General features: G+C 38.5%; 2 protein-coding genes across 2 annotated transcripts in view; both read right to left on the bottom strand.

The window, feature by feature from the left end:
* The window catches only part of LOC308522075 (titin-like), a 308401-nt gene extending 295932 nt beyond the window's left edge, over window positions 1–12469 (bottom strand). Inside the window, 2 exon segments of the mRNA XM_081095258.1 lie at window positions 9417–9501; window positions 11616–12469. Coding sequence (XP_080951384.1) covers window positions 9417–9472 — 56 coding nt within the window. The 5' untranslated portion in view covers window positions 9473–9501; window positions 11616–12469.
* CCDC141 (coiled-coil domain containing 141) overlaps window positions 10508–23960 on the bottom strand; it is a 158165-nt gene continuing 144712 nt past the window's right edge. The window contains exons 21-23 of the mRNA XM_081095260.1: window positions 22487–22599; window positions 19608–19724; window positions 10508–12469 (exon numbers count right to left, since the gene is read on the bottom strand). Of these exons, the coding sequence (XP_080951386.1) occupies window positions 11588–12469; window positions 19608–19724; window positions 22487–22599 (1112 nt within the window). The 3' untranslated portion in view covers window positions 10508–11587. The remainder of the gene's footprint in view (window positions 12470–19607; window positions 19725–22486; window positions 22600–23960) is intronic.

Genomic DNA, 23960 nt, shown 5'->3' with positions numbered 1-23960 from the left:
ATATGATTAGATACTTAGTGCCAGACAAAACAAATTGTTTATCATTTCATCTTTCCTAAACGTTTTCCCAGTAAAACTAAAGGCATGGTGAGAAAGTATAGGGGAAATGAATTCAGTAGTCAGTGCCACATCGAGAAACCAGCACCTTTGGTTTTAGAAAACTGGCTTCACTTGCTTTGATTACTATCCTGTTACAAAACAGATCTCTATTCTGCAATGGGTGTGAAGTAGAAGTATGCTCTCTATCAAACATTAACTACCACCATGATTTTTCCTCTTGAATTGGAATAATTTATTTAGAGAATTTATTAAGATAATTCATATAAGAAAAAATATACCTTATCTGCAAAATGTTGAATGAGATAATCAGATTGAATTTATTGTCTTTACAGGAGTTTAATGTTAAATTACATTTTAAAGGACTCCCAGTAGAGCTAAAAAAAAAAAAAAAAAGACAAGTAAACTCTAATGTTTACATAATATACATTTAATTATTAGCATATATAAACCATTAATTAAAAAGGAATGAGTATACAAAACAGTTATTCCTGCAGCAATCATATAATGTCTAATGACCTTTGAGAAATGAAGTCTGTCTTTAAGGATCCATGCTCAGTACTTCATATGAACAATTCAAATACAATAGCCATTGAATTAAAAAACTATCAGCTGCTTCTTGAGCATGACTTATACTATTATTACATTTAATAAAAGCAACCTCTAGTTCTATTTATAAATAACTGTTTTGGGATTGCTATATATGGGGGATTTAAATGAATTTCTATTTGGAGTTGATATAGGTATATGCTAATGTATGTTTATCTCTGAATAGCATTTTCCCCCTTAATTCAGCTATGTGGGAATCCTGTTTGAAATAGACTGGTTTCTAATTATACATTTAAAAACTGGATTCTTGCTGAATGTTTTATCTTGTAGCATGCACATAAAATATATATGTATTATATAACTGTTAAACTAAGAAAAACTTGTTTCTTCATTAACTCTTGGCCATCAGCTGCTCATGACACTGGTGCCACTAAAATGAGGTGTTTTCTAACCTCATTATATCATGTGTCACCTGGGCATTTTATATATTACCTAACTCATATAGATGTGAACTCATTCTGAGTAGGCACGCGCGCACGCGCGCGCGCGCACACACACACACACACACACACGTATCACCAAGATAAAAAACTCTTGCACTGATTTTTATTAATTCAAAATGATTCTAATGACATGTAACATGCAGTGAGACAAAATTGTGATTCAGCCAACCACCCGCAATTTTTCATACTTAAAGAAACCATATAAATTTTTTGTAATTCTGAGGTTGTCTGTGTGATGGCGTCATCACCCTGATGGAATTTTTACCTTAGAGTTAGAGCGCAGAAGAATGAGAGTCATGCCAAGAAAACCAGCTAGTACCTTAGAGTTGGTCATGATTCATATATGCATATTCTGCGAAGCCTTGGTCACCCTTCACAGTGTTCATGGTCTATTTTTAATTGTAGTAGAAAATGAATATTTGTGTAATTATATAATATGCATACATAGGTTTGAACAAAATCTACGATGAGTATTTTGCTTGCACATCCATTAATAAGACCTGGATGGGTCTTACCAGTGCTTCACTGTTTCGGTGATTATATTTGCAAATACTTTTATAAAACACAAATACTTGGCTTTTGTGGTGCATCAATTTCCCTTTAAGTGATAAAGTACATCATCATTCTATTTTAGACAAATGACATATGTGAGCAAAAATGACCTTTTAGAACATGGAGCTGAAGAAAACAGCTATAATTAAAGTTTACAAAATTAAAACTATTAGTTTCATTGAAAAGTTTCCAGTTAAATGTAGGTACCAAAGTAGCCACTTGTATTCGCTTTTAACTAATTAATAGTACAAGATAATGCTTTATGAAACTGATTACTTTTTAAAGTAGAACACAATGGCTGACATATTCTAGTTCTGGGTTCTACCAAGAAATCATGGAAATATATGGGCAGCATGAGCCCATCTTGCAGATATTGAAGAACTTAATCTTGATAGTTATTCATTCTTGCAGTGCAACAGGGTGCCAACTGATACATCACCTGGGATTTGATGTCAGAGACCAAAGGACTCCTTTTCTTCTGTTATTATGGGAGAAGCTCAGCTCTACGATGCTATTGTTACAATGTCTTTCTAATTTTTCTCCTGGGCTATTGATGACAATGGCCAGCAAATGATCACATTTGACTTACGTTGCACATGGCCAGCGAATGTAGGTACCAAAGGACATTGGTGAGAATTGTCTCCTTCAGATAATTCACCTCTTTCCAACCGCCCCCCGCCCCCCGTCCGCAAGAATCACAGGAAGCTGGAGGAAAAATCAGTGTTAGATGTTGCAACGAGATTAGAAATATCTGTGATGTCTGTAACCCGTTTCCAGAAAAGGGACAAATCCGTGTTCGCTGGCCTGTGGAGACGGCTGATTCACTGGGATTTATTTTCGCCATCTCCCTGCCTTTCTCCTGGATGCAATTGTTGCAGGCTTCCTGCTTTTGATGAACTTGTTATATTCACTTAGTACTTCCAAGAGTTTTTTTTAGTAGATTTGGGGGATTTTCTAAGTAGAAAATCACCTTACCTACAAATAAAGACGGTTTTATTTCTTCTTTTCCAATCGGTGTGACTTCCCTTTCCCTTGCTTGTCTTACTCACTAGCTAGGACTTCCAGCACGGTGCTGCAGGAGAGGCTCTGCTGTCTCCAGGGAAGAATCCTCATGCCTCTCCTTGGTTCCGGTGGCTGCAGTCTCCCACGCCGGGTGGCTCACAGCAGCTACTTGTCACCCACCTCTGCGTCCATGGCCCCATGGCCCTTCCCTGTGTGTCTCCTGTCTCCATGTCTGTCACGCCTTCTTGTAAGAATACCAGTCACTGAATTTAGGGACTACCAGACAACCTGTTCTACCCAGTATAGTCCTCCAATTGGGCAACAAAAATGTCATGTAGACACGTCATACCTCTGCCTTCCTCTCAGGGGCTCCCCACATACATTTACATTTACTCCCCACATACACATGTGTTTCCTGAATCTGTAGGAAATTCACACTGAGAAAGAGGATGAAGCCCAAATTCGACAGTTTCTTCACCCTGATGTTTGGTTATTTTTCGCTTCCTGCCTACATTTCCCAGCACTTCGGGGTACACAGCATGCAGTCCAACGCCTTCCCGTTCCCACAGATGCCATTTCCTCACAAGAATCATCATTAGTTTCTCGTTTTTAAGGGGGGGGGGAAGACATTTTTATTTAATCTGATAACCTTGACCAGGATTTGATAAGTAATTCCACTACTCCCTTAAGAGTGATAGAAATGAATAAAAGGGCATTTAAAAAGGCATTGCCTGGAGCTGCACCAACTTCAATCAAAGGCAGGCCTCTGAGGGCCGGCATGGTGATGGCTGCTAGAGAAGGCTGTGGACCAGGTGGGCATTTTAGCCTTTTTCATTCTGCCAGGTAACTGCTGTCCTACTGTGTGTCCAACTGTTCGGTTTGCCTGTCTGTGTGTGGGTTTGCATAATACTTATTACACAGAAAGGGGGCTTTCTAGCATCACTAGCATAATATGGGCTAGAGACTATTTGCCATGAGTAAAGTATGTTTCTTTTTTTTTAAAGTATGCTTCTTTATAGTTTCATCTTTTGAATTCTTATCTCTGAAAGATTTTATTAAATGATTTTTAGTGCCAGTGTAAGATAAAAATGTCATTTTGAAGTTTGAATCAATAACATTCTTGGAAGAGAACAGCTGTTGAATGACAAAGGGAAAGGTATATTTCATTAGCTATCTCCGGAGCTGGATTTCACAAGTATTGACTTATGTGGGTTCTAAATGGGAAAAAAAAAGCCATAGCAGGGAGCCATCCAAATACAGATGGAAAACTTCAAGTTATGTAACTATTATTGTTCTGGTTTAAAGAAAAATCAGGTTGGATCAATGTTTTCCAGCTACTCCCATGGTTAAAATATGTTTCAACTTCACCTATTTTTTTTTTTTATTGTGCTACAGGGAAGTATACGCACTCAAACATTCTTGTCTATACAATTCTTTCTGTTCCCTGTCCTTTAAGGAGGAGAGAAAGTTAATTTTATGGTGTAATAAGAAGGATTTTTGAATCCTCCATTATAAAAGGAGGAAAAATAAATCTTCCTAGTTTAAGGAGTAAATAAAATAAAATAAAAATCTCTCATTTTATACAAAGGAGGAAATATCCTTTGAACAAAAGGAAGAGCTACTTGGCCAATCAGACTCAAGAATCAAAGACTGTTCATCTGGAGGCATGTCATGCATCCAACCTTCACCACCAATGCTTGGGCGATTCCTGATGTGACGCACACTCTCACCACACCAGGAGCGGTGGTGTGGGGATTCATGGGTAAAGGCCAAATCAGTAGCTTTTTACTTTCCATTTGAGATTGAACTTAAACAAACATGATAACATCCAAATCTCATCTCGTGATAAAAGCAGAGAAACTGAATTGTTGCTTTAAGCAGGACACTTTCACTCGTGAATGCAAATCTTTTGGCTTTCCGATGTAGCTCAAGAGTCTGCTTATTATTAATGGAAAACGGTGTGTTATGCTTTGGCATTTGCTTTGACAAACACAATATCAGAGCATACTAGGAGGGAATATTTTATTTTGTTTCAACTAACCTATTTCATGGACACATTTAAAATATTGTAGATACAACAGGAATGTCAAAAAACGTCCAATAGTGCCCTGGCCTGTGGGGCTCTGGTAAACTGAAAGGTTGTGGGTTCAATTCCTGGTCAGGCCACATACCCAGATTGTGGGTTTGATCTCAGGTTGGGCATGTATGGGAGCCAATCCATCCAATCCATCTCTCTCTCTCTCTCTCTCTCTCTCTCTCTCTCTCTCTCTCTCTCTATAGAATCAATAAAAACATGTCCTCAGGTGAGGATTTGGGATAAGAAAGCTTCATATAGCAATTTCTAGTAAGGAATGGTCATAAATAAAAACAAAGTGGAACAAGGTGCCATATTATTTCCTTCCTTCATTTGGAATTCAAGTACACATATGAATGAAATGCTGGTTTCAAATAAAATCTGTTCACAACCAGATTACTGAGCCCCCACTGCAATAAAACATTGATAATATGTTGAGTGTTGTAAAGAAGTTCATAACTTCTGGTTTGGGCAGGTAGGACATAGTCTCTGAGCGTGGAGACACCCACTTCTGCACTGATACCTGAAGATGGCTGTGCCTGATTTATCTGCTCTAACATGTTGGAACAATGGCCCTGGATTTCGCCTCTTCTCTCTGCAGTATTATTTTGACCACTAGAGCCAGCATCTCTCTGGGTCTAACTCAGAGAATTGGGAGGGTTCTTCTTTATGTTTTGTAGGTTAGGTGTTTTATACATTCTTCCTGGCTAGAAGCTGATCATGACTGGGCAATGTTCACAATAAGGAAGAATAACTGAGGAACAAATATATTGTTCTCTTTTTATATCCCCCAACCCCTCTCTCCAAGAAGAAAAAAATAAGCGAAGTTTATCTTGTTTACCTCTGATAACAATTCAAAACATATAATATTAGGTGCGGGAAATATAATGATGAACAGGGATGTTAAGATCCTGCTGATAAAGATCTCGCCAGAGGAGACAGATGGAGACAGAGGAGACAGATGCTCGAACATGCAATTCTGATGCTGTGCATTGACGGACATGAGGATGGGCAGCTCTGGTGCTGACAGTGCACATAGCAGGAACATCTGCATCCACGCAAAGGGTCAGAAGGCTTCCTGGGGGAAGTGTCTCAAATGGAACTGAAAATGTAAGCAGCCGTTAAGCTACATGTAGATAGGGTAGAAGATAGTACGGGAGTTCGGGAGAGAAAGGAGTAGGGAGAGAAAGAGGATGAAGTTAAATATTGCTTTGTGGGGAGGAGAGGTCAGAAGGGATAGAAACAGAGGCTGGGAAGGGGAGGCCAGGTATGCAAGGGTCTCATATACTATGTGAAGGAATTTAAACTTAAGTGAAGCAGTTAGAAGGTTTCACAGTAATCTATTTTAAGCCCGTGTCTTAACTATATGTTAACATTATTGAATGAAATAGCTAACATTTTTTTCTGATTTCCCCCCCAACTATTTTAGGTATTATAAAATATACAGAGGTTCAAATGTAAGGATTTGTACAGTACATTTCCCCTGGAATTCAGTGTGAGAAAAACTTTACAACCAAATGTTTATACATACTTTTATTAGAAAAAGAACTGGAAACGCTGTGATTTTGCTTATAGGAAGCTTAACACACACTTTGTGCTGCACTCCTTTAAGTTGTTAAGTATATATTCTCTTTAATCTTTCATTTTCATTTTCTTGTTGAAAAACTGTCCTGATATTACTGTCTAGAATTTTTTCCAGAAGTAAATGGGTGAAAATCATAATTATATCTTAAAATACAGTCATCATTTGAAGTTCCTATGTTTTCCATTTTAACCAATAATTTTAGTTCGTATTTTCATAAGGAGAATTCTTTGATCAAGACAGAAATCCTAGCAAAAAGGAAAATCATGCTGAAATCTTTGAAATTTAAATATAATCAATTGCCCTGGCCAGCATGGCTCAGTAGTTGAGTGTGGACCTATGAACCAGGAGGACACAGTTCAACTCCCAATGAGGGCACATCCTTGCGTTGCGGGCCCCACCCTCAGTGAGGGCCATGCAGGAGGCAGCCAATCAATGATTCTCCCTCTCCCTTCTTCCCTGAAATCAATGAAAATATATTAAAAATAAATATAACCAATATATAAAATTAATATTTTAATATTAAAATATTAAATCTCATAATTTTCTTTCAGTTTTTGACATAAACCTATTAAAAGCTTATATACACAGCATCTCAGGAAATACATGGTCTTTTAACTCTCCTATCCTTTTGGTCCAGCTCCAAGTATTTTGCATATCTCCCCTAACTGCTATTCCCATATTGAATTCCCATCTTGACTGCTGTGAGAATTAACTAGTCAATTGAGAGCCCAGAAAAATAGGTAGGTAGGTACACAGACACAGAGATATACAGAGAGCTATCTGAAATATATCATGAATATCAGCACTGTTTTTTTCCAACATTTGAACTGTATGTATGTGTATGTATGTGTATGCATATATGTACAATCTTATATTTATACATACATCAAATATAGCAGGGGCTTTACACACCTTATTTGTTCATACACCATGAATAAATGTATGTCCCACCCTGCTCCTGAAGGATTAATATTAACTAGCATACAACAGGTGAAGCAAATCGGCAAGTCCCCATCCCCTAAATACCACAGATCCAAACAAGCTGACAAAATGAAAAAGGAGATCCCACTAAATTATCAAGACGAGACAGAGGGTGGGGCAAGAATTTGTTACCTGGTCCTGCCTATCTGCTTTGGACATGAGTAGATTTTACTCTTTAGTTTCAATATGGGAATAGCAGTTAGGGGAGATATGCAAAATACTTGGAGCTGGACCAAAAGGATAGGAGAGTTAAAAGACCATGTATTTCCTGAGATGCTGTGTATATAAGCTTTTAATAGGTTTATGTCAAAAACTGAAAGAAAATTATGAGATTTAATATTTTAATTAAATTAAATATGGAGCACAAGAAAACAAATGCAACTTTTTACTCAACCACACACTTCATATCTTCAGGTAAATTCAGTAACTTTTAAATATCAACTTGAATATATTACATTTAAATATTTTATTATTTGTAGACAGTGTTATAGCAACATGATTAATTCCTTCCCTTCTCCAAAAAACTATAATGAATTATTCTTTCAACTCAAGATTTTACTCTAGCATGACATAACTATTTTTAAAATCTAAAAAAAAGAAAAATGCATCTCTTATTTACGTCTATTTTTTAAAGGAGCTAAAACGATGATCCTCTTTTCTAAGTAATATATTTCATAAAGCCATAAAACATTCTTCAATATCACAGTGATACTTATAAGAAAGAATAGAATTCATCTTATGTAATTTACTACACACTGTCCTTCCACCCCCAGAACATACTAAATGCATCCTCCTGAATTTAATTTCAAGTCTCTGCAAAGGACATAGTCTTAAGAAATCAGAAAGGAATTTAAGCTCCAATTCATAGAATGTCATTTTCTCATATGTGAAGAGTTGGAGATCACATACGAACATCACTCCCTTAATTTAATATTCTGAAGAAACAACATCTGAAAGAGAACTAGTAGACAGGAGGCAGTGTGATAAATTACATTAAACAATACAATTACCGTTAGTCTTCATAGCATGCTTTTTTAAATTGTATAGATTTTTATAAGATATGAAATGAAAACTCTCAATTGTCCAAGAGGTAGATGATGACCCCATTTTCCAAATGGGAAACTGAGACACTGATATGTCTTACCATAGGCTGCAAACATGGTCAGCAGCAGAATCAAAACTAGAAGCAGGCGAAACATGGCTGCCTCACACCTGCCAATGGAATGACAGGAATAATGTTGGTCCCCCCGCGTTGCCTGTGTTCCATCTTATTCTATGACAAGCATAGCTCTGGAGCTTTGAAACTCCATTTAAAGTTGGAGTTGCACATCTATTCTCCAATGGCAAGCTTGTGAGATCAACATGAGGAGCGGTTATTTATGGCAGCATCCTCAGACTCAGGAATGTGGACTATGTTGAAACCACATAGGATATATTTCAATAAATGAGATCAAGACATGAAAAACAAAATTAAAGGACACGTAATGCAATAACAAAAATTACAACTTCAGTTCAATATTTCTACTGTGATTCCACAAAGAGATGTATATGTGTACAATTAAAAATCATTTTTCAAACCATTGGATTTGAAATTTGACTCACATCTCTATGCTATGAGCCTTGATCTGCATGCTCCTAAATTAGGAAGGAACAAACAGCATAATTTTACTGTTTTATATTGAACACATCTCTCTCTAGAATACAAAAATGTACCCTTATCCAAGGCAAGTAATTTTCTAAGCTCCTCAAATAGATGAAAGCACTAAAGAAAATTGGATTATTTCACTGAACAGTGGTATTAGCCAAACAAGCAATATGGCCGGAAGAGAGATACAGTTGGTGGGGTGCTTTGTGGGAAATGCAGGAAAATAAACAACAGTATTGTCCTTGAGGCTTGTGAGAATGATGTCCATGGGTGCCAACCCCACAGTTACTGTATGAGTAGCCAGTACACGAGCGATACACTAACATAGATGACACACAGCATGATCCAGTTTATCCTTGTGATTGGCGGCCTGCGGTTACCTGTCACATGGAGGATGACATTGGAAGAGAGAATGCCACTAGAGTTTTGGGCCCGAGCCACATAGAGGCCTGCGTCTGCCCCGCATACCTTCGGAATGAACACCGCATGTCTTGTCTCCTTGTGTAAAACCTGTAAGTGTCCATCTGCAGGCAATTTCTGGCCCTTCTTGTACCTGAAGCAGAGAGTCAGTTTTTAAAATCAGGATCACTGTTTATTCACATTATATCCAATTTCTAAAAACCATTGCAGAGGCCCATCACCCCGGCAATATTCTCTTGCAGGGGCAGGGACTTTGCAGCTACCACAGATTCCAAAGGGGCTGTTTATCCTTCAAGCAGAGGTTGGCAGCTGGTGGCCAGAGAAGTGCCTGATCGGCTCAGACCATGCTTTTAAAAAGCACATTTTTTTGACAGCAGTTAACAATTGGAATGTTGCATATGAGAATTCAGATATCCAACTACTCTCAAAAAAGCAGACCATCTGGTCACACGGGGGCTCCATTTGCTCATAGCAATTATCTAGAATGGGAAATAGTACCCTCGTATTTGGCCCCCCTCATTCTTTCAGCTGTGATGGAACAGTAGTTTGTGGCGTCTGGAATCTGCATTGGAGTGACCCTCATCTGCCCCATTATATTCATCCCATACGATCCGCATGAAAATACCAATGTGCTGTGTTAGAAGAAGGTACTTATACAGCATTTCCTGGAGAAATGAGTTCATTTAATTAATGGATTAATCTCATTAGAAGAAAATTGTTTTTAATTATAAAAGGCATTTATGCAATTGGATTATTACTATTAATGACATGTTTCTAAAAGTTTCCTATGAGCATGAGCACTTAGCTGCATATTTTTAGAAAGCAAATAATTTATTTTGTATATTCTAGGTTCTTTACTTATCAAGACCCACATTCTTCTACACAAGAAGTGATGACAAATCTGAATCGTTTTCTGTTCTCATGGCCTAAGCGATAATTTCGCATTTTTCCAAGTATCCTAAGAATGTGGGATAGCTTGCCAGTTATTAATGGAGTAAAATTGCAAATCTGAGGGTAAGATGTTTTCTCACAATAGTCCTTCAGTATTATAGTTGCAATCGTTCTTCAAGAATATGTACTAACCAAGTTATTTGTTATGTGGACAAAAATAAGAAACACTTCAGACAACATTTTTCTTTGGGGTAAACTGATATTTAATGATGAATTAAATATCTTTTAAGTTCATAAATATGAAATTCCTGATCTGTAAAAAACCATGCAATTGTAAAAACAACAAAATAAAACAAAAAGCATAAATGCTGCACTGTAACACAAGTGCAATTTCTTTTAATAATCTGAGAAACCAAAGTTTTCTCATAAATTCTTTAGATAACTGACTCACACTTCAAGTACCACAATTACTGAAACTGATCACTTAATATCAACTTAAACATGATGATAAATAAATGCTATTTTACTTATCAGAGTTTAGAAACATGAACTCGTTCCCACAAATTTATAACTTTGTCCTTAAATAAATATGCTTAAGGTTGAAAATTTTCTAAAATGTTTAAAAGTAACCCAAGTATTGAGAAAGCTAGAACTGCTTTCATAACAACAGTATGTGATTCAAAACCTGTATTCTGCAGTTTACTCTTATTAAAACAAATAGGCTAAGAAATAATAATGTCTCCAGAGTAAAATCATATTGTTTACAGCTCAGTTATTGAACCACCTTTCAAAAATGGGTTTATTACCTGTCACTGCAAGTAGCTGTGAAAGAAATATTTTTATTCCACCTCTCACATTGAAGAAATGTATAAAAAGAAATCTTAGTGAAACAAACAAGGACTGCAAAAGTGACATGAGTGACTGCTGGGAAGAGAAAGAAGTTGAGAGAGGCAAATGAAAGAAAAGGGGAAAACCACCTTCTTATAGGTTTGTTTTTTTTTAATTGAGTAAGGGATGTTAAACCAAGAAAATGTCGCGCTTATGCAAAGCATCTCAACTCACCATCTTTAGAAATGTGGAATGTTAAATGGATACAAAAAGAGCACACCGAAGTAAGTCGCAGTGCTTTTGGAGTTTGTTAAGTTATTTTATATGGTTACTTTTTTTTGCTTCAGGGAGTAGCCATGCTGCTCCTAAGCTGAGAGTTGGGGGCTGGTGAGAGGTTGCATCATGCAGAGTTGCAGTGCTGCCGAATATTAATCAGCGGTCCCTGCCCCTGTCCGTTAGAGCCCATGAATGACTCCCTCAGTGGTTCAATTTGTTTCTGGTTAAGGCTCGTCATTGTAGGCTACCCACCATGTCAGTGTAGGCTCTGGAAATCCTGTTACTTCAACTTCCAAAGTCACTGGAGAACCTTCCACGACAGTGACATTAGACTGGAGCCTGGAGAAACTGGGTGCCTGGCCAGCTAGGCTGACCACGCTGTTCTTTGCGGATGTACTTTTAATCTCTTCCTGGGAAACCACTTGCCTCTGATAGACCCGGCTGGGGCCTAATGGAAACCCGAGGCCCGAGAGCGCGTCGGGGGAAGCATGCAGCCTGTCTCGGGTTTTAGTGCCGTTATTAGCAGCATGCATTTCCTCCCGGGTTTCTAGCACACTCTCCCGAGCCCGCGGGCGCTGCTGGCAAGCTCGCTCATGCACTCCACTCGGCATGCTCCCAGGATGGTCAGCGTGGCTTTTGCTGCTGGCTGTGCTCTGTTCCAGAAACCCTCTGGAGGTGAACGGGGGCTCAGCTTTGAACTGGGGGGAAGGCTTCTCAAAATGACTTGAAAATGTTTCTCTCTCATCATTGCAAGGATCGGCAAAAGCTGCAGGCGGAGGAAGGCCACACTCCTGGGCCTCCCCTGGACCACTGGCCCCCATCTGCATCCTGTCGCTGCTCCTGTGAAGGCTGCGGGAGGGGCTGGCATGTTCTTCTACCTCCATGTCGGACGGTGCGAGCGGGGAATCGGGGCTCCCTGGCAGTGGAGGCAAGGAGATCTCATCGGGAGAGACACACTCAGGTTCTTCTGCAGAAAGCGTGTCCGCAGGCAGGGGCAGGCCTTGGACACCGCGCTCTTGGCCAGAGGAGAGCCGTGGCTGGTCCTGGGGTAGCTGAGCCTCACCGGCTCCATCCACGGGCAAAATGCCTGCCCCCTGCCCCTGCTCCTTCAAAAGAGAGAAGCCAAAGCTTTCGGTTAGTCATTGGATTTCTTTTTCCAGGCCTCAAACTCAACTTCAGAGAGACGATTTGAGAAAACCCACAGCGAGGTAAAGCGGGCCCTGGCTCAAGCATTAGAGAACTTGAAACCACTTGTCTATTTAAACTGGGCACAGACCCATCCCATGACAGGAATCAGTAAACTGACCTCCCATCTCAGAGTGAAACTTGATAGACCGACCTTGTGAAGAGAGAACAGCCTAGTTATCATCTCTAATGAAGCGCTTGGACTGGATAAATGTCTTTTCAAATCATAACCTGAGGAGCCTCCTTTCACCAGCAAATTCTGCGTCAGTTTATCTGTCTACACTCCCCGTGAACCCCGCTCCTACATATCAGAGGCTCCCCTGCTAGGTGAGCTCTGAGACTCCGCTAGAATAGCCCCCCTCCTTCCTCAGGAAAGTCATTATTTTCGTTTTATTTTTTATTGTGGCAGAATACACATAACATAAAATTTACCATTTTAACTATTTTTAAGTGTACAGTTAAGTGGCAGTAAATGCATTCATATTATTGTGCAACCATCACACCAATCAACTCCAGTACTTTTTCATCTTTCCAAAGTGAAACTCTGAACCCTTTAAACACAGGTTCTCCATTCTCTCTCCCGCCAGCCCCTTCCACTTTCTGTCTCTATGAATTTGACAACGCTAGAGACTTAGTCATTTTTAATGGCTGGTTTTATTTCCTTAGAGCCCCTGAGTTCTATTCTCACATTGAGAAACATCTACGGAGAGCCTGTGGTATACTAGGTACTGTGCTAGGCATCGGAGAGATGAAATGGTGAGTAAAAGTCAATACAGCCTCTGCCCTCATGGAGATGATAGCCTAGTGGGGAATGTAGATATTAATGGAACCGTCGCACATTATGACCTTTCACAATGAAGAACACCAAGATACAATAGAGGAACACCTGCCACTCATCTTTCTGTCCCAGGTGGGAACGTAAGTTGTGCCAGTCAGCACCTACTGCTCACATGGTTCTATTACTTCTCCCCACTTAATCCACGTCTATCTCTGTTTTAAGAAGAGGCTCAAATATACCCTTTGGCACAGACTCAAAAGAACAGTGAAGCTGAAAGGGACCCCATCTATCCCAACCAGCGTGTTTTACACAGACTCCTTTCTTTGCCTTTCCTCAGCATTTTGGATGCATGTTTTACTTAATTAACAATGACTGGTTTTGTTCCAATGCTACGGCTTGCACATAAGAAACTTATATCATGTCTTGACCTTGAGTTCTTCATTTGGGCACATAGTCCTGCTCCTGACATACTTTATAAGTGAGTTTTGAGAAACAAATGTGTTTTTAGGTTGAAGGTTAGAAGTAAAAATAAGACAATGCTTCTTCTACTAGCCTACAGACATGACTTGTTTTCAGAGAAATCATAAACCCAGCTTAGAGAAAGTGGTTTTCTTCAGCCATTTAAGAGAAGTTTGCATTTTGCATCTAACTGAGTTCTAAAAGTCCCTCAATTAAAAAAATAAATAAATAAACACATACCCAGTAGGTAATGCCTCTCCCTTTTTTTTGGTTTTCCCACTACACCTTACCTCTGCCTCTTTTTATCTTTTCCTGAAAGTAGGATGTTTTTCTTCCTTTTCTTACGGACATTGATCCAACTTCCCATTCAGTCTAAAAATCTCTATGCCATCTGGCAGCCTCTGTTTGCACACTTTTCCTGAAGGTGCTTTCTTTGGAGATAATTCTATGCTTTACTTGTCTTAAGAATCTCTTTCTATATTTAGCAAAGAGCTGCCATCTCTCAGTACCCACCAATGGATACTGGCCTCCTGGAGTAGCAGAGATGTCCGTCTGCTCTCCTCTTAAAACAGCCCTTTACCATTGGGAGAACTGGTCCCACAGCCCCTCTGTCTCTGTCTTTGAACTTTCATCATCCTGACCACCTTCTGGAGGTCCTGGTCCAACTGCTATGACCTGCTTCACAGGGAAGCAGAGACATTTGTTGATCTAAGGATTACCCAGGGGCAGGCAACTCTTTAATGACTTCTTTGAGTAACCTATGGCTCTCCAGAAAGAATAATGTTTTTAAAATGTGTGAAAATTTTCAAAAAATTTAGGAGGGAAACTTGAATAAAAGTCCAGGCCAGTCTTCCGACTCCTCAATCCCTCCTGGAGAGGAACTGACTTACCTAATTGCAGGTTTAGTAGAAGAGACCCAACAATCGCGGCTCTCTCTTTGATGTTCTTGGTTTCAGATCTGCCTTCCACCAAATGGGTGCGTTTACATTGGCTATAAGGCATGAAAAACCCCTGGACAGGAAGCCTGTGGTTGTCTAGCTATGCACCCAAGTGGCTGGGTAGACAAAAATGTCTAAATCGGAGATGAAGTTTTGGGAAACCCTCTACATAAGTCCCAGTCGTGTCCTCCAATCCAGCTTTTACTGGTTACTGATTCCTGACTGCTGAGTCTCCCTCTCAGACTGTGCCAAACTCAAAAAGGCAATCCAAGAGTATTATTTTTCACTCCCTACAACTCCTAAAGCATAAAAATTACTTTCTGCAGAAAATAACACTACCTGATAACTTCTGGCAATAATAGAAAGAGATTTTTCTCAAATCTTTTTTTTGAAACTTTTCAAGTTATTAATATTCCCTCTAAATATGTTTATTTCCAGGATTCATTTACTTTCCAGAATGGGAGGCAACCAAATTATCTCTTTGATCTATGTATGCTTTTATTAAAGTGATTGTACTATTTTTTTGTTTTTGTAAGAACCACATGGGACTATGAATTTATACCGAGTTTTTAAACAACTAAAATCTCGTACTTTCTCTGACCATTAATATCATTGATAAAAATGTTGAACCCTGCATAGGTTAGGACAAGGCTAGATGTCTACCCCAGGCAAGGAAAGCTGTCTTCCAGGGTGACGTTGATGAACTACTTGACACTTGGGTACAATTATCAACAGACCAAACTCTCATTCAACTCACATTTTCCCACTTAAAAGAGATAACATGAGTGTGTTTATCAAATGACTTCCTGAAACCATAATAAATTTTGTCTATGGCACTAGTCTAGAACTGCCCAGTAAATAATCATCTCAAAAAGAAAAATAAGATGAGTTTAATACAAGTTTTTCTGAGCAAAGCATGTTGGCTTTTGGCATTTCTGCCTTAATTTCAAATGCAAATAAGCTTTCAGTCTCTAAATCATTATGAATTTTATAAACATTCCTTCTAAATCTGAGTTATACATTCCTGGATCTACTAGTTTTCCTTTATGATAATGGTTCCCCAACATTCACATATACCAACTTTTTTTTCATATTTCCCCACCATGAAACTGTTTTTTTTCTGACAGTAGAAACAGTGTGAGAGTGTGTGTACATGTGTGTATTTCTACAAAAAGGTAGTTAATCTATATATTTCAGCACAGGTAGGGCATATTTGCATCAACCTGATTAATTCTGGCAAAAAGGCTGGGCAATTGATCTAATTCACTATAACACATCCCATTCTCAATGTGTTTCTCTTACAGCCTTGGTTGCTCTTTGTCTTTTTTGTTGATTTCTTTCTCTTTTCCCAACTTCTAAATATATGAATAACAAATGATCTTGTCTTTACATTCTGTAATATTCTCTATATATTTTCCCCTCAAAGATCTCACCCACTTTCACATCTAATGACCAGTTAAATTTTATTTAATAACCCTAAATCTATAGCCTCAGATATTTTGTCAGGATTTCTGAACTTTCATTTCCATTGATAAACATAATCACTTGGATTTCTAATCATTGCCAAACAAAATGAATACAGAATACAATGATATTCTACATCTACCAAAGAGTATAACACCAATCCTCAAAGTATATAGAGTGGGAAGCCATCTCTGTGGTAAATTTAAGGAAACACCACAAGACTTTACCTTCCAAAATATCTCAATCTTATCTTGGGCTAAGTACAATTAAATGAAGCTAAGTAAGAAGTGGTAGGAAAAAAAGACATTAAACATAGGGCTTGGTCTATGAAAGGCATTTCTGGGACTTTGGAAGGGTCTTTGGGCAGCCAAGGAGTTGACTTGGCACCTTTGGGCACTTGGAGTGAACAAGATAAAAGAGAACTGAAGGTGGTGAACAACACTTTGTCTTCTTCCCAAATTTTTTCCAAAGCAAGTGTCTCAAGATCATCTCCCCCTGCCTACTGAGGGATCAGGATTAGAGGAGGAGGGTCCAGGGAGTGTCCTCACCCAGGCTGATAAGAGCACTCCACTGAACTGTTTGCTATAAAAGTAATTCCATGCTGCTGCTTTATTAACCATCATGCAAACAGATGAATGCAAAGAGGGGAAAGGTTTGGCATAGGAATCTACAGTATCATTACAAAACAGCTTACTTATATGCAACAGTTCCTTGGAGCTCCCTCTGGTCTTGTGGAAAGAGTTACATGGCTGAAATTCAGAAGAACTGGGCTGCCTGCCCAGTTCTGACACTACTTTGCTGTGATTTTTGGAGGGCAAAATATATCAACTCTTTTGGCCTCAGTTTCCTCAACTGTAAAATGAGATTTGATCAGATGATTGTTAAATCCCTTCTAGCACTAGAATTCTATAACTCTAATTGCTGGCATGGCAAGCCTTCATCTTCTACTGAACAGTTCTGTGACTTTAGGCGAGTCTCTTAATACTCTGCATCTCCATTTAATCTTAGGAGTTTTCACATATTATTGTGGATTTAGCTTCGGTCTTCACCTTGAGGTTAAAATACCATCACTAATCTGTTAGCAGTGCAATGAGCATTGCATTTACTGAATTGCCCAATTCCACCTGCTGCATTTTTGGGTCAGAAAAATGAGAAGCACTTTTACTATCTCCAGGAGAAAATCTTGTGATTAATGTATTCTTGTGATATGTTGGTGGAATTGTTCTGACTTCTATCATTTCCCAAGGAAGATCAACACAATTTTCAGGTATTAGAATTGAACTTAGTGATACCTCAACAACCTTTTAATGTGTTGCTTCTTATTATCTGCCCACATGGTGCTTTGGGGAGTCATTACATCTGACCTATAATATAAGTGATAGAGACAGTCAGAGGGTAAATGTGATTGTGATATTTAAAAGTGAAGATTGCTACTGCCTTTAATTTTGCTTTCTGTACCAATTGTACTGAATGTTATACATGAAATCATGCCAATGAGGGTTCTTGACAGCTGTAATTGTGGGCCTTCACTTTTATCCTAAATAACTAATGATCGTATCTTTTACTTTATATGCAAATAAAAATGACTTTTGAATGAAGGTAAATCTCTTTTTTCTATTGAAAGGAATTTATTTCTTTAACTCTTCTTCCAAGCAAAATAATAGCAGGAAAAATCATTTTTTACTATGTCTTGGTTTGGTAGCAATAACTTTCATTTCTAATCTTCGTAAATGTGTGTGGTTGACAATGTAGAAAAATGTGCAGAATTACAAAAGTATGGTGTTGGATTTAGTATGTTTTAGAAACTCAATTAAGAAAATGTGATACATTTAATGTTATTTTTTATTACTTTAACTAATAGAGTTCAATCAAGAGTGATGTTGCTCCCCAGAAGATGTTTGGCAATTTCTATAGGCACTTTTGGTTGTCACAACTGGTGGGGTGGGGGAGACTACTACTGGCATTCAGAATAGAAGCCAGGACTGCTGCCAAACAGCCTATAAAGCAGAATGCTTTGGGCCAAAATGTCTTTAGTACTAAGGTTGAATAACCCTGATTTAGACCAATCAGAGTAACCAAAGGCTAAGATATAAGATTAGGATCCAACAAGTTGTCCAAGGTTTGCCTCAGAGAAGAACCAGGGTCACCCCATCAAAAAAGGCAGCTTGCTTAATGGTTCGTATTGTCTGGTGGCTATATAATGAAACTAGATCTTTTTTTTTTTATTGCTTAAAGTATTACAAAGGGTATTACATATGTGTCCATTTTATCCCCCCCGCCCTAGACAGTCCCCTAGCCTCCCCTATCCCCCAATGTCTTATGTCCACTGGTTATGCTTATATGCATGCATACAAGTCCTTTAGTTGATCTCTTACCCCCCTACCTCCTGCCCCCCAACCCTCCCCGGCCTTCCCGCTGCAGTGAAACTAGATCTTCACGTACATTTAACCCATGGAAAAGGACATATAAACAAGCTCTGAGAACTGTATTAATTCCGAGGAAACAACTGTTTTGTTTTGTTTTGTTTTGTTTTCATGAAATGTGCACAACAATTAGGGAGATTTTTCTTTTTTTTAAGTCTCAGGTCACAAGAAATATTATTTATTAATTTGGGGTAGTTGAGAATAGTGTTGATTCTGCTTGTTAGTTGAGTTTCTTGGGAGGGGGAGAACAGAGGGAGCAAGCAACTTGGCAAAGCAAAGAGTCCGGAGGTAATTATAGTCCAGCAGCTATGAATAGAGAGTGAGCAACTTATGCCGAAACCCATAATGATGTGATTTAAATAATACATTTGATATCATGACACATTTGCATTCTGTGGGTATTTGCAGTTTTTGCTACATGCTTAATTTATCTGTAATGCATAGGACTTAAAGTAATCTAAACATTTCCCTAAATAGTTTAGTTTTCATACTTCAGTTGGATTCTATATTTTAGTGCCTGGAAATATATTAAAGGCAGATTCTCTGGGAACAAGATACTATCTGATTTCATATATTAAGGTTTTCTAATGGTACTATAAACAATAAAATCATAGCTTGGTGGCATCATAAAGTGGGAGAAATAAAATCTGACGTTGGGATTGAAAAGACAATTAAAGAGGCAGCTAAAGATGAGAGAAATAGAAATGGTTTGGGGTGACAGTATGGTGTTTAAATGGCTACCTCAATGTCAATGTAAAATGCTATGGTTCTAGTATTCATTAGGAGGGACTCAAGGAAAGAGCATTGAGCAAAAGGACTAACTAGGGGGTAGAAAGGCAGTAAGGGATGAGGGTACTCGCATTGCATTTACATCGGGAGACTTGATCCATATAGATAAGAAGGCTTCAATACACTTTTCTTTTTTTTTTGCAATGCACAATGCCTTGAACATCAAAACAGAAATAATGAGTAGCCAAGGCTACACAATTTTCTTTACCTTATTCATTTCTTCATTGAAAACTGTCTGCTTACTTCTCACTGGTTCTTTCAGAAGGTCAATGCAATCATCATGGAAGTCTTCCAAACTCAGATTCATCTTTAAAGCATCTCCCTGCTGTACAAAGTGATAGTTAGTGAGCGCCTGGGCCAGAAAAGTTGGAGGGACAGTGCCATATAATAATCACTTCAAAGACAAAAGGCCACTTGCAACCTTTTAGTGAATATACTCCACACCAGACTGATGTCCTCCCATAAGATTGATGAAATTACCCCTCCAAGTTCACAGTTCCCCTCCTCATTCCTTTGATAAAGTTCATTGCCAATAAAAATTGGTTGTTCAAAGGCCCAGAAGGAAAAAAAAAAAACAGTCATTGTTACAACAGAATGCACCTGCAGGAGCATTCCTGAGAGAAAGGTGTGATTGCATGCTGCAATTTAAACCATTAGGAGAGTCTGGGGGAGCAGCCATGAGGCAGAAATGATTAAGGATTTCTGGTGTAGCAAAAAGCAGGATATCCAGAGAACTTAAGCAAAATGCTTGCGAGACTCATGAAAAGAGGGAGGAAATATCACTGAATGTTAAAAAATACACACAATTGAGAACAAAGGACAATATCTTGCTCCTGCATTTCATGGGGTTCTGCCTTAGTCATGGAGGTTGAGGGGGTTTGCAAACTGCTATGGAGCCAGTGTGAGGGCTGAGAGGACTTGGTGAAGGTGGGAAAAGACACGGGTACACAAGTGACAACACCAGTTTAGAATGATGATTCTACTGCAACAGAAGGTTCTCTGTTCCACCTGGAACATGGTCATTGCATGAGCCTTCAAGAAATAGGCATGCCCATCAAAGCACACATTCTACACTGAGGATTCGGGGGGACACATTTTGGGGGATATTCAGCTTTAGCCTCAATTCTAAAATCTAAACTAGTTTGTATTACAGGTCACTCTGCATTAGTACACACTTGATACCTAATTCCAAATGGCAGCTGTTGTAGAAAGAACATTAGATCTTAATCATATCTAAGTTCAAATTCCAGGTCCACCACTACTGACTGGGAGCCCAGGAAAGCACTTTCAACCTCTCTGAGCTTCCCTCTGAAACAAACAAACAAATAAACAAACAAACAAACAAACACATTTGCCCTAGCTCCATTGCAAGGTTATTTGGAAATCACTGATGTAATTATGTATGAAAATTCTTTGTAAATCTGAAATTGCTATACAAATAGAAAGGATTATTATCACTAGTTCAGCCCTGACAGGGATGCCTGGGCCTACTTTTTAATAGCTCCTAAAATGAGCCATAGTATCAAGCATAAAAACGAGTCATTGAGGCTTCTCATGCAAACATCTGTAAGTGCTAGGAAGCGTTCTCTGACAAGCTTTTATTCAGGCTCCAACTCCTGAGGGCAATACTGATGCCGGTTTCTCTTGCCAGAAAGGCCCCTCCTCATTTTTACCACCTGATCCAACCTTTCTGAGCTATAGAATGATTCTTCTCTGTACTAATCTTTGAGTTTTTACTATAAATATCAAAACCCTTTCTGGAGAAGCTGCTTTAGGCAAAATATAGTGCAAATGTGTGGGTGCTATACTGAAGAGAGCCATAGCATTTCCTCAGATATAACAGGCAGGTGAGTTAGGGATGGTAATGGTAGTTATATTAGTGATTGTGCCAGGAAAAAACACAATGCTAGGAGAGACCAGAGGAAGTGACACCTAAGGAAGGTGATGTGGAGGAGGCAGTGTTTGGCTTTGCCTATGAGAGATGGTAAGATTCGGAGAAACAGAGATAGAAGGTCATGTGTTTGAAGTAAAAGTTTAGAAGCAGGAGACCTGGGAATGTGGGGGTAGCAGACCAGTGAGATAGGAACTTATAATGACTATAGAAGCACAGGTAATTCCATACTGCTTTCCACAGTGGCTGCACCAATCTGCATTATCAGCTGCATTTTTATACACCAATAATGAACTATCAGAAAGGGAAACTAAGAAAACAATCCCATTTACTATTGCATCAAAAAATAAAATAAAATATCTAGGAATAAATTTAACCAAGGATGTAGAAGACCTGTACTCAGAAAATTATAAGACACTGAAGAAAGAAATTGAAGAAGATACAAATAAGTGGAAGCATATACTGTGTTCACGGGTAGGAAGAATTAACATCATTAAAAAGTCCATACTACCCAAAGCAATCTATAGATTCAATGCAATTCCTATCAAGACACCAATAGCACATTTCCCAGAACTAGAACAAATATTCCAAAAATTTATATGGAACTACAAAAGACCTTGTTTAGTCACATCAATCTGGAGAAAAAAGAACATAGTTGAAGGAATTACGCTACCTGATACCAAACTATACTACAAGGCCATAGTAATCAAAATAGCAGTGATTTTCTTATCTATGAATAATGCTAATGATTAGTTTAATATTTTTGTGAAGTTAATAGTTCAATGAACATAATACCTAAAACATAGTTTTATTTTTATTTTCTCTTGCGCCACAATCTGGAGAGAAAATAAAAACTTACGTTCATTATTTATGAATAAAAACATAAGGTTACTTAATGCAGACTTTAGTTTGATTTTAATGGGGCACATTTACCCTTTAGGATATGATCCATGAAAATGTAAACGAGACACCTTAATTGTGCTTAGCCCTCATTCTCAACAATGTGTTTTCTCTGCAGTGATGAAAAAGAAACAGAATTATCAGAAACACCCAAATAATTGTTAGAAAAGGGTGAAACAAATGCGTACACTATGTCCCTTGAGAATTTCCCTTAGAACACCTTTGCACCAGAAGACACCTGATGAACACATTTTTATTTATACCACTTGAACATACATATTCTGAGAAGACATTACCTTCAGCTTTTCTTCAAGCTCTGTGAGAGAGCTGCATAATTCAGTAATAGATTCAAGAACCTCTTTATGTTTTGCCACAATTTTTTCAGTACATTTCTGCCCTTCTTCAAAACCTGGAAAGGAGAAGGAATAAAACTATCTTTAAAAGTCAAATCCTTGGCAGAAAAACAAAACAGGTTTTAATTCATCTCCCCAGTGTCTGGTGTAAGGTCTGGTAGATAGTAACTGCTTAATAAAATATGTGCTAAACAGATAAATAAATAAAGGCATTTTTGAGAACCAGGTATTCTAGAAAAATGCTTACATTTACTGTATCATGTCTCTTTTATGTAACCTAAATAATGTTGCTATATTAATATTCTTAAAGCAGAATTCCAATCAGTTTTACCCAATTCAGAAGGTTCAGTGGTTCTTCAGTACCTAGAGAGTATGCATTCAAGGCCCTCAATAATATGGGTTTAACTTGCCTCTCTCAAATGTTTATCACCTTAATTCTCTCACATATTTCATCTCTGGCCAAACTGAACAAGAAACTCTTTCCTCACAGCCACTGGGCATTCTTTCCTGTACTGGGAATGCCATTCCCCCATTCCATTTCCACTGTCAAAACCCTACCTACCTTTCAAGCTCTACCTTAAGTGGCAACATCTTTGTGAAAATGTTTTTTATCTTTCCCAAATGCATTTAATCTCTCCCGATTGGAATAATGAACATGTCTACCACATAGTGAGTGCATAGGCACTTCATATGCATTATCTAATGTAATCCCCCTCAAGTAGGTTCTCTTGTATTTTATAAATGAAGAGTCTGAGACTCAAAAGAGCCTCTTCTGGTAACCCAGACAATAACTGGAGGACCAGGGATTCAATCCTGCTCTACTAGAATCCAAAGTTTAGGCTGAACTGTACTGCACATCATTATGGGCTGAAATGTGTTCCTCCCCAAATTCACATGCTGTAGTCCCAATCCCCAGTATCTCAGAATGTAACCCTATTTGAAGATAAGGTTTTCAAAGTGGTAATTAAGTTAAAAAGAGGCCATTAAGGGTCCTAAACCAATATGACTAGTGTCCTTATAAGAACAGGAAGAGACAATAGGGGTGTGTGTGCACAGAGGAGTGTCCATGTGAAGAGGCAGCAAGGGGTGGCCATCTGCAAGCCAAGGAAAGAAGCCTGAGGAGAGACCAACCCTGTCAGGACCTTGATCTTACACCCCCAGCCACCAGAACTGGGGGAAATAAATTCCTGTTGTTTAAGCCACCCAGTCTGTGGCATGTTGCTATGGCAGCCTGAACTAATAGACACACTTTATACCTCCCTTACTGTATTTACCTTATCATGATTTCTAAGCTGACCATGGATTCTTGAATGAAGGAGCTAGGTTTTATTTGTCTTTATATTGGTTAGAACTCCTAGTACTTAATAGGTACTCAAAAATCTTTGGATAAATTTACTTGCATTAAAATTCTGGGTTC

Source organism: Myotis nattereri (assembly GCF_964212035.1).
Source record: "Myotis nattereri genome assembly, chromosome: 7".
NCBI classification, from domain to species: Eukaryota; Metazoa; Chordata; class Mammalia; order Chiroptera; family Vespertilionidae; genus Myotis; species Myotis nattereri.
Note: the sequence above shows the minus strand (reverse complement) of the source record. Positions and strands in the feature narration are given on the sequence as shown.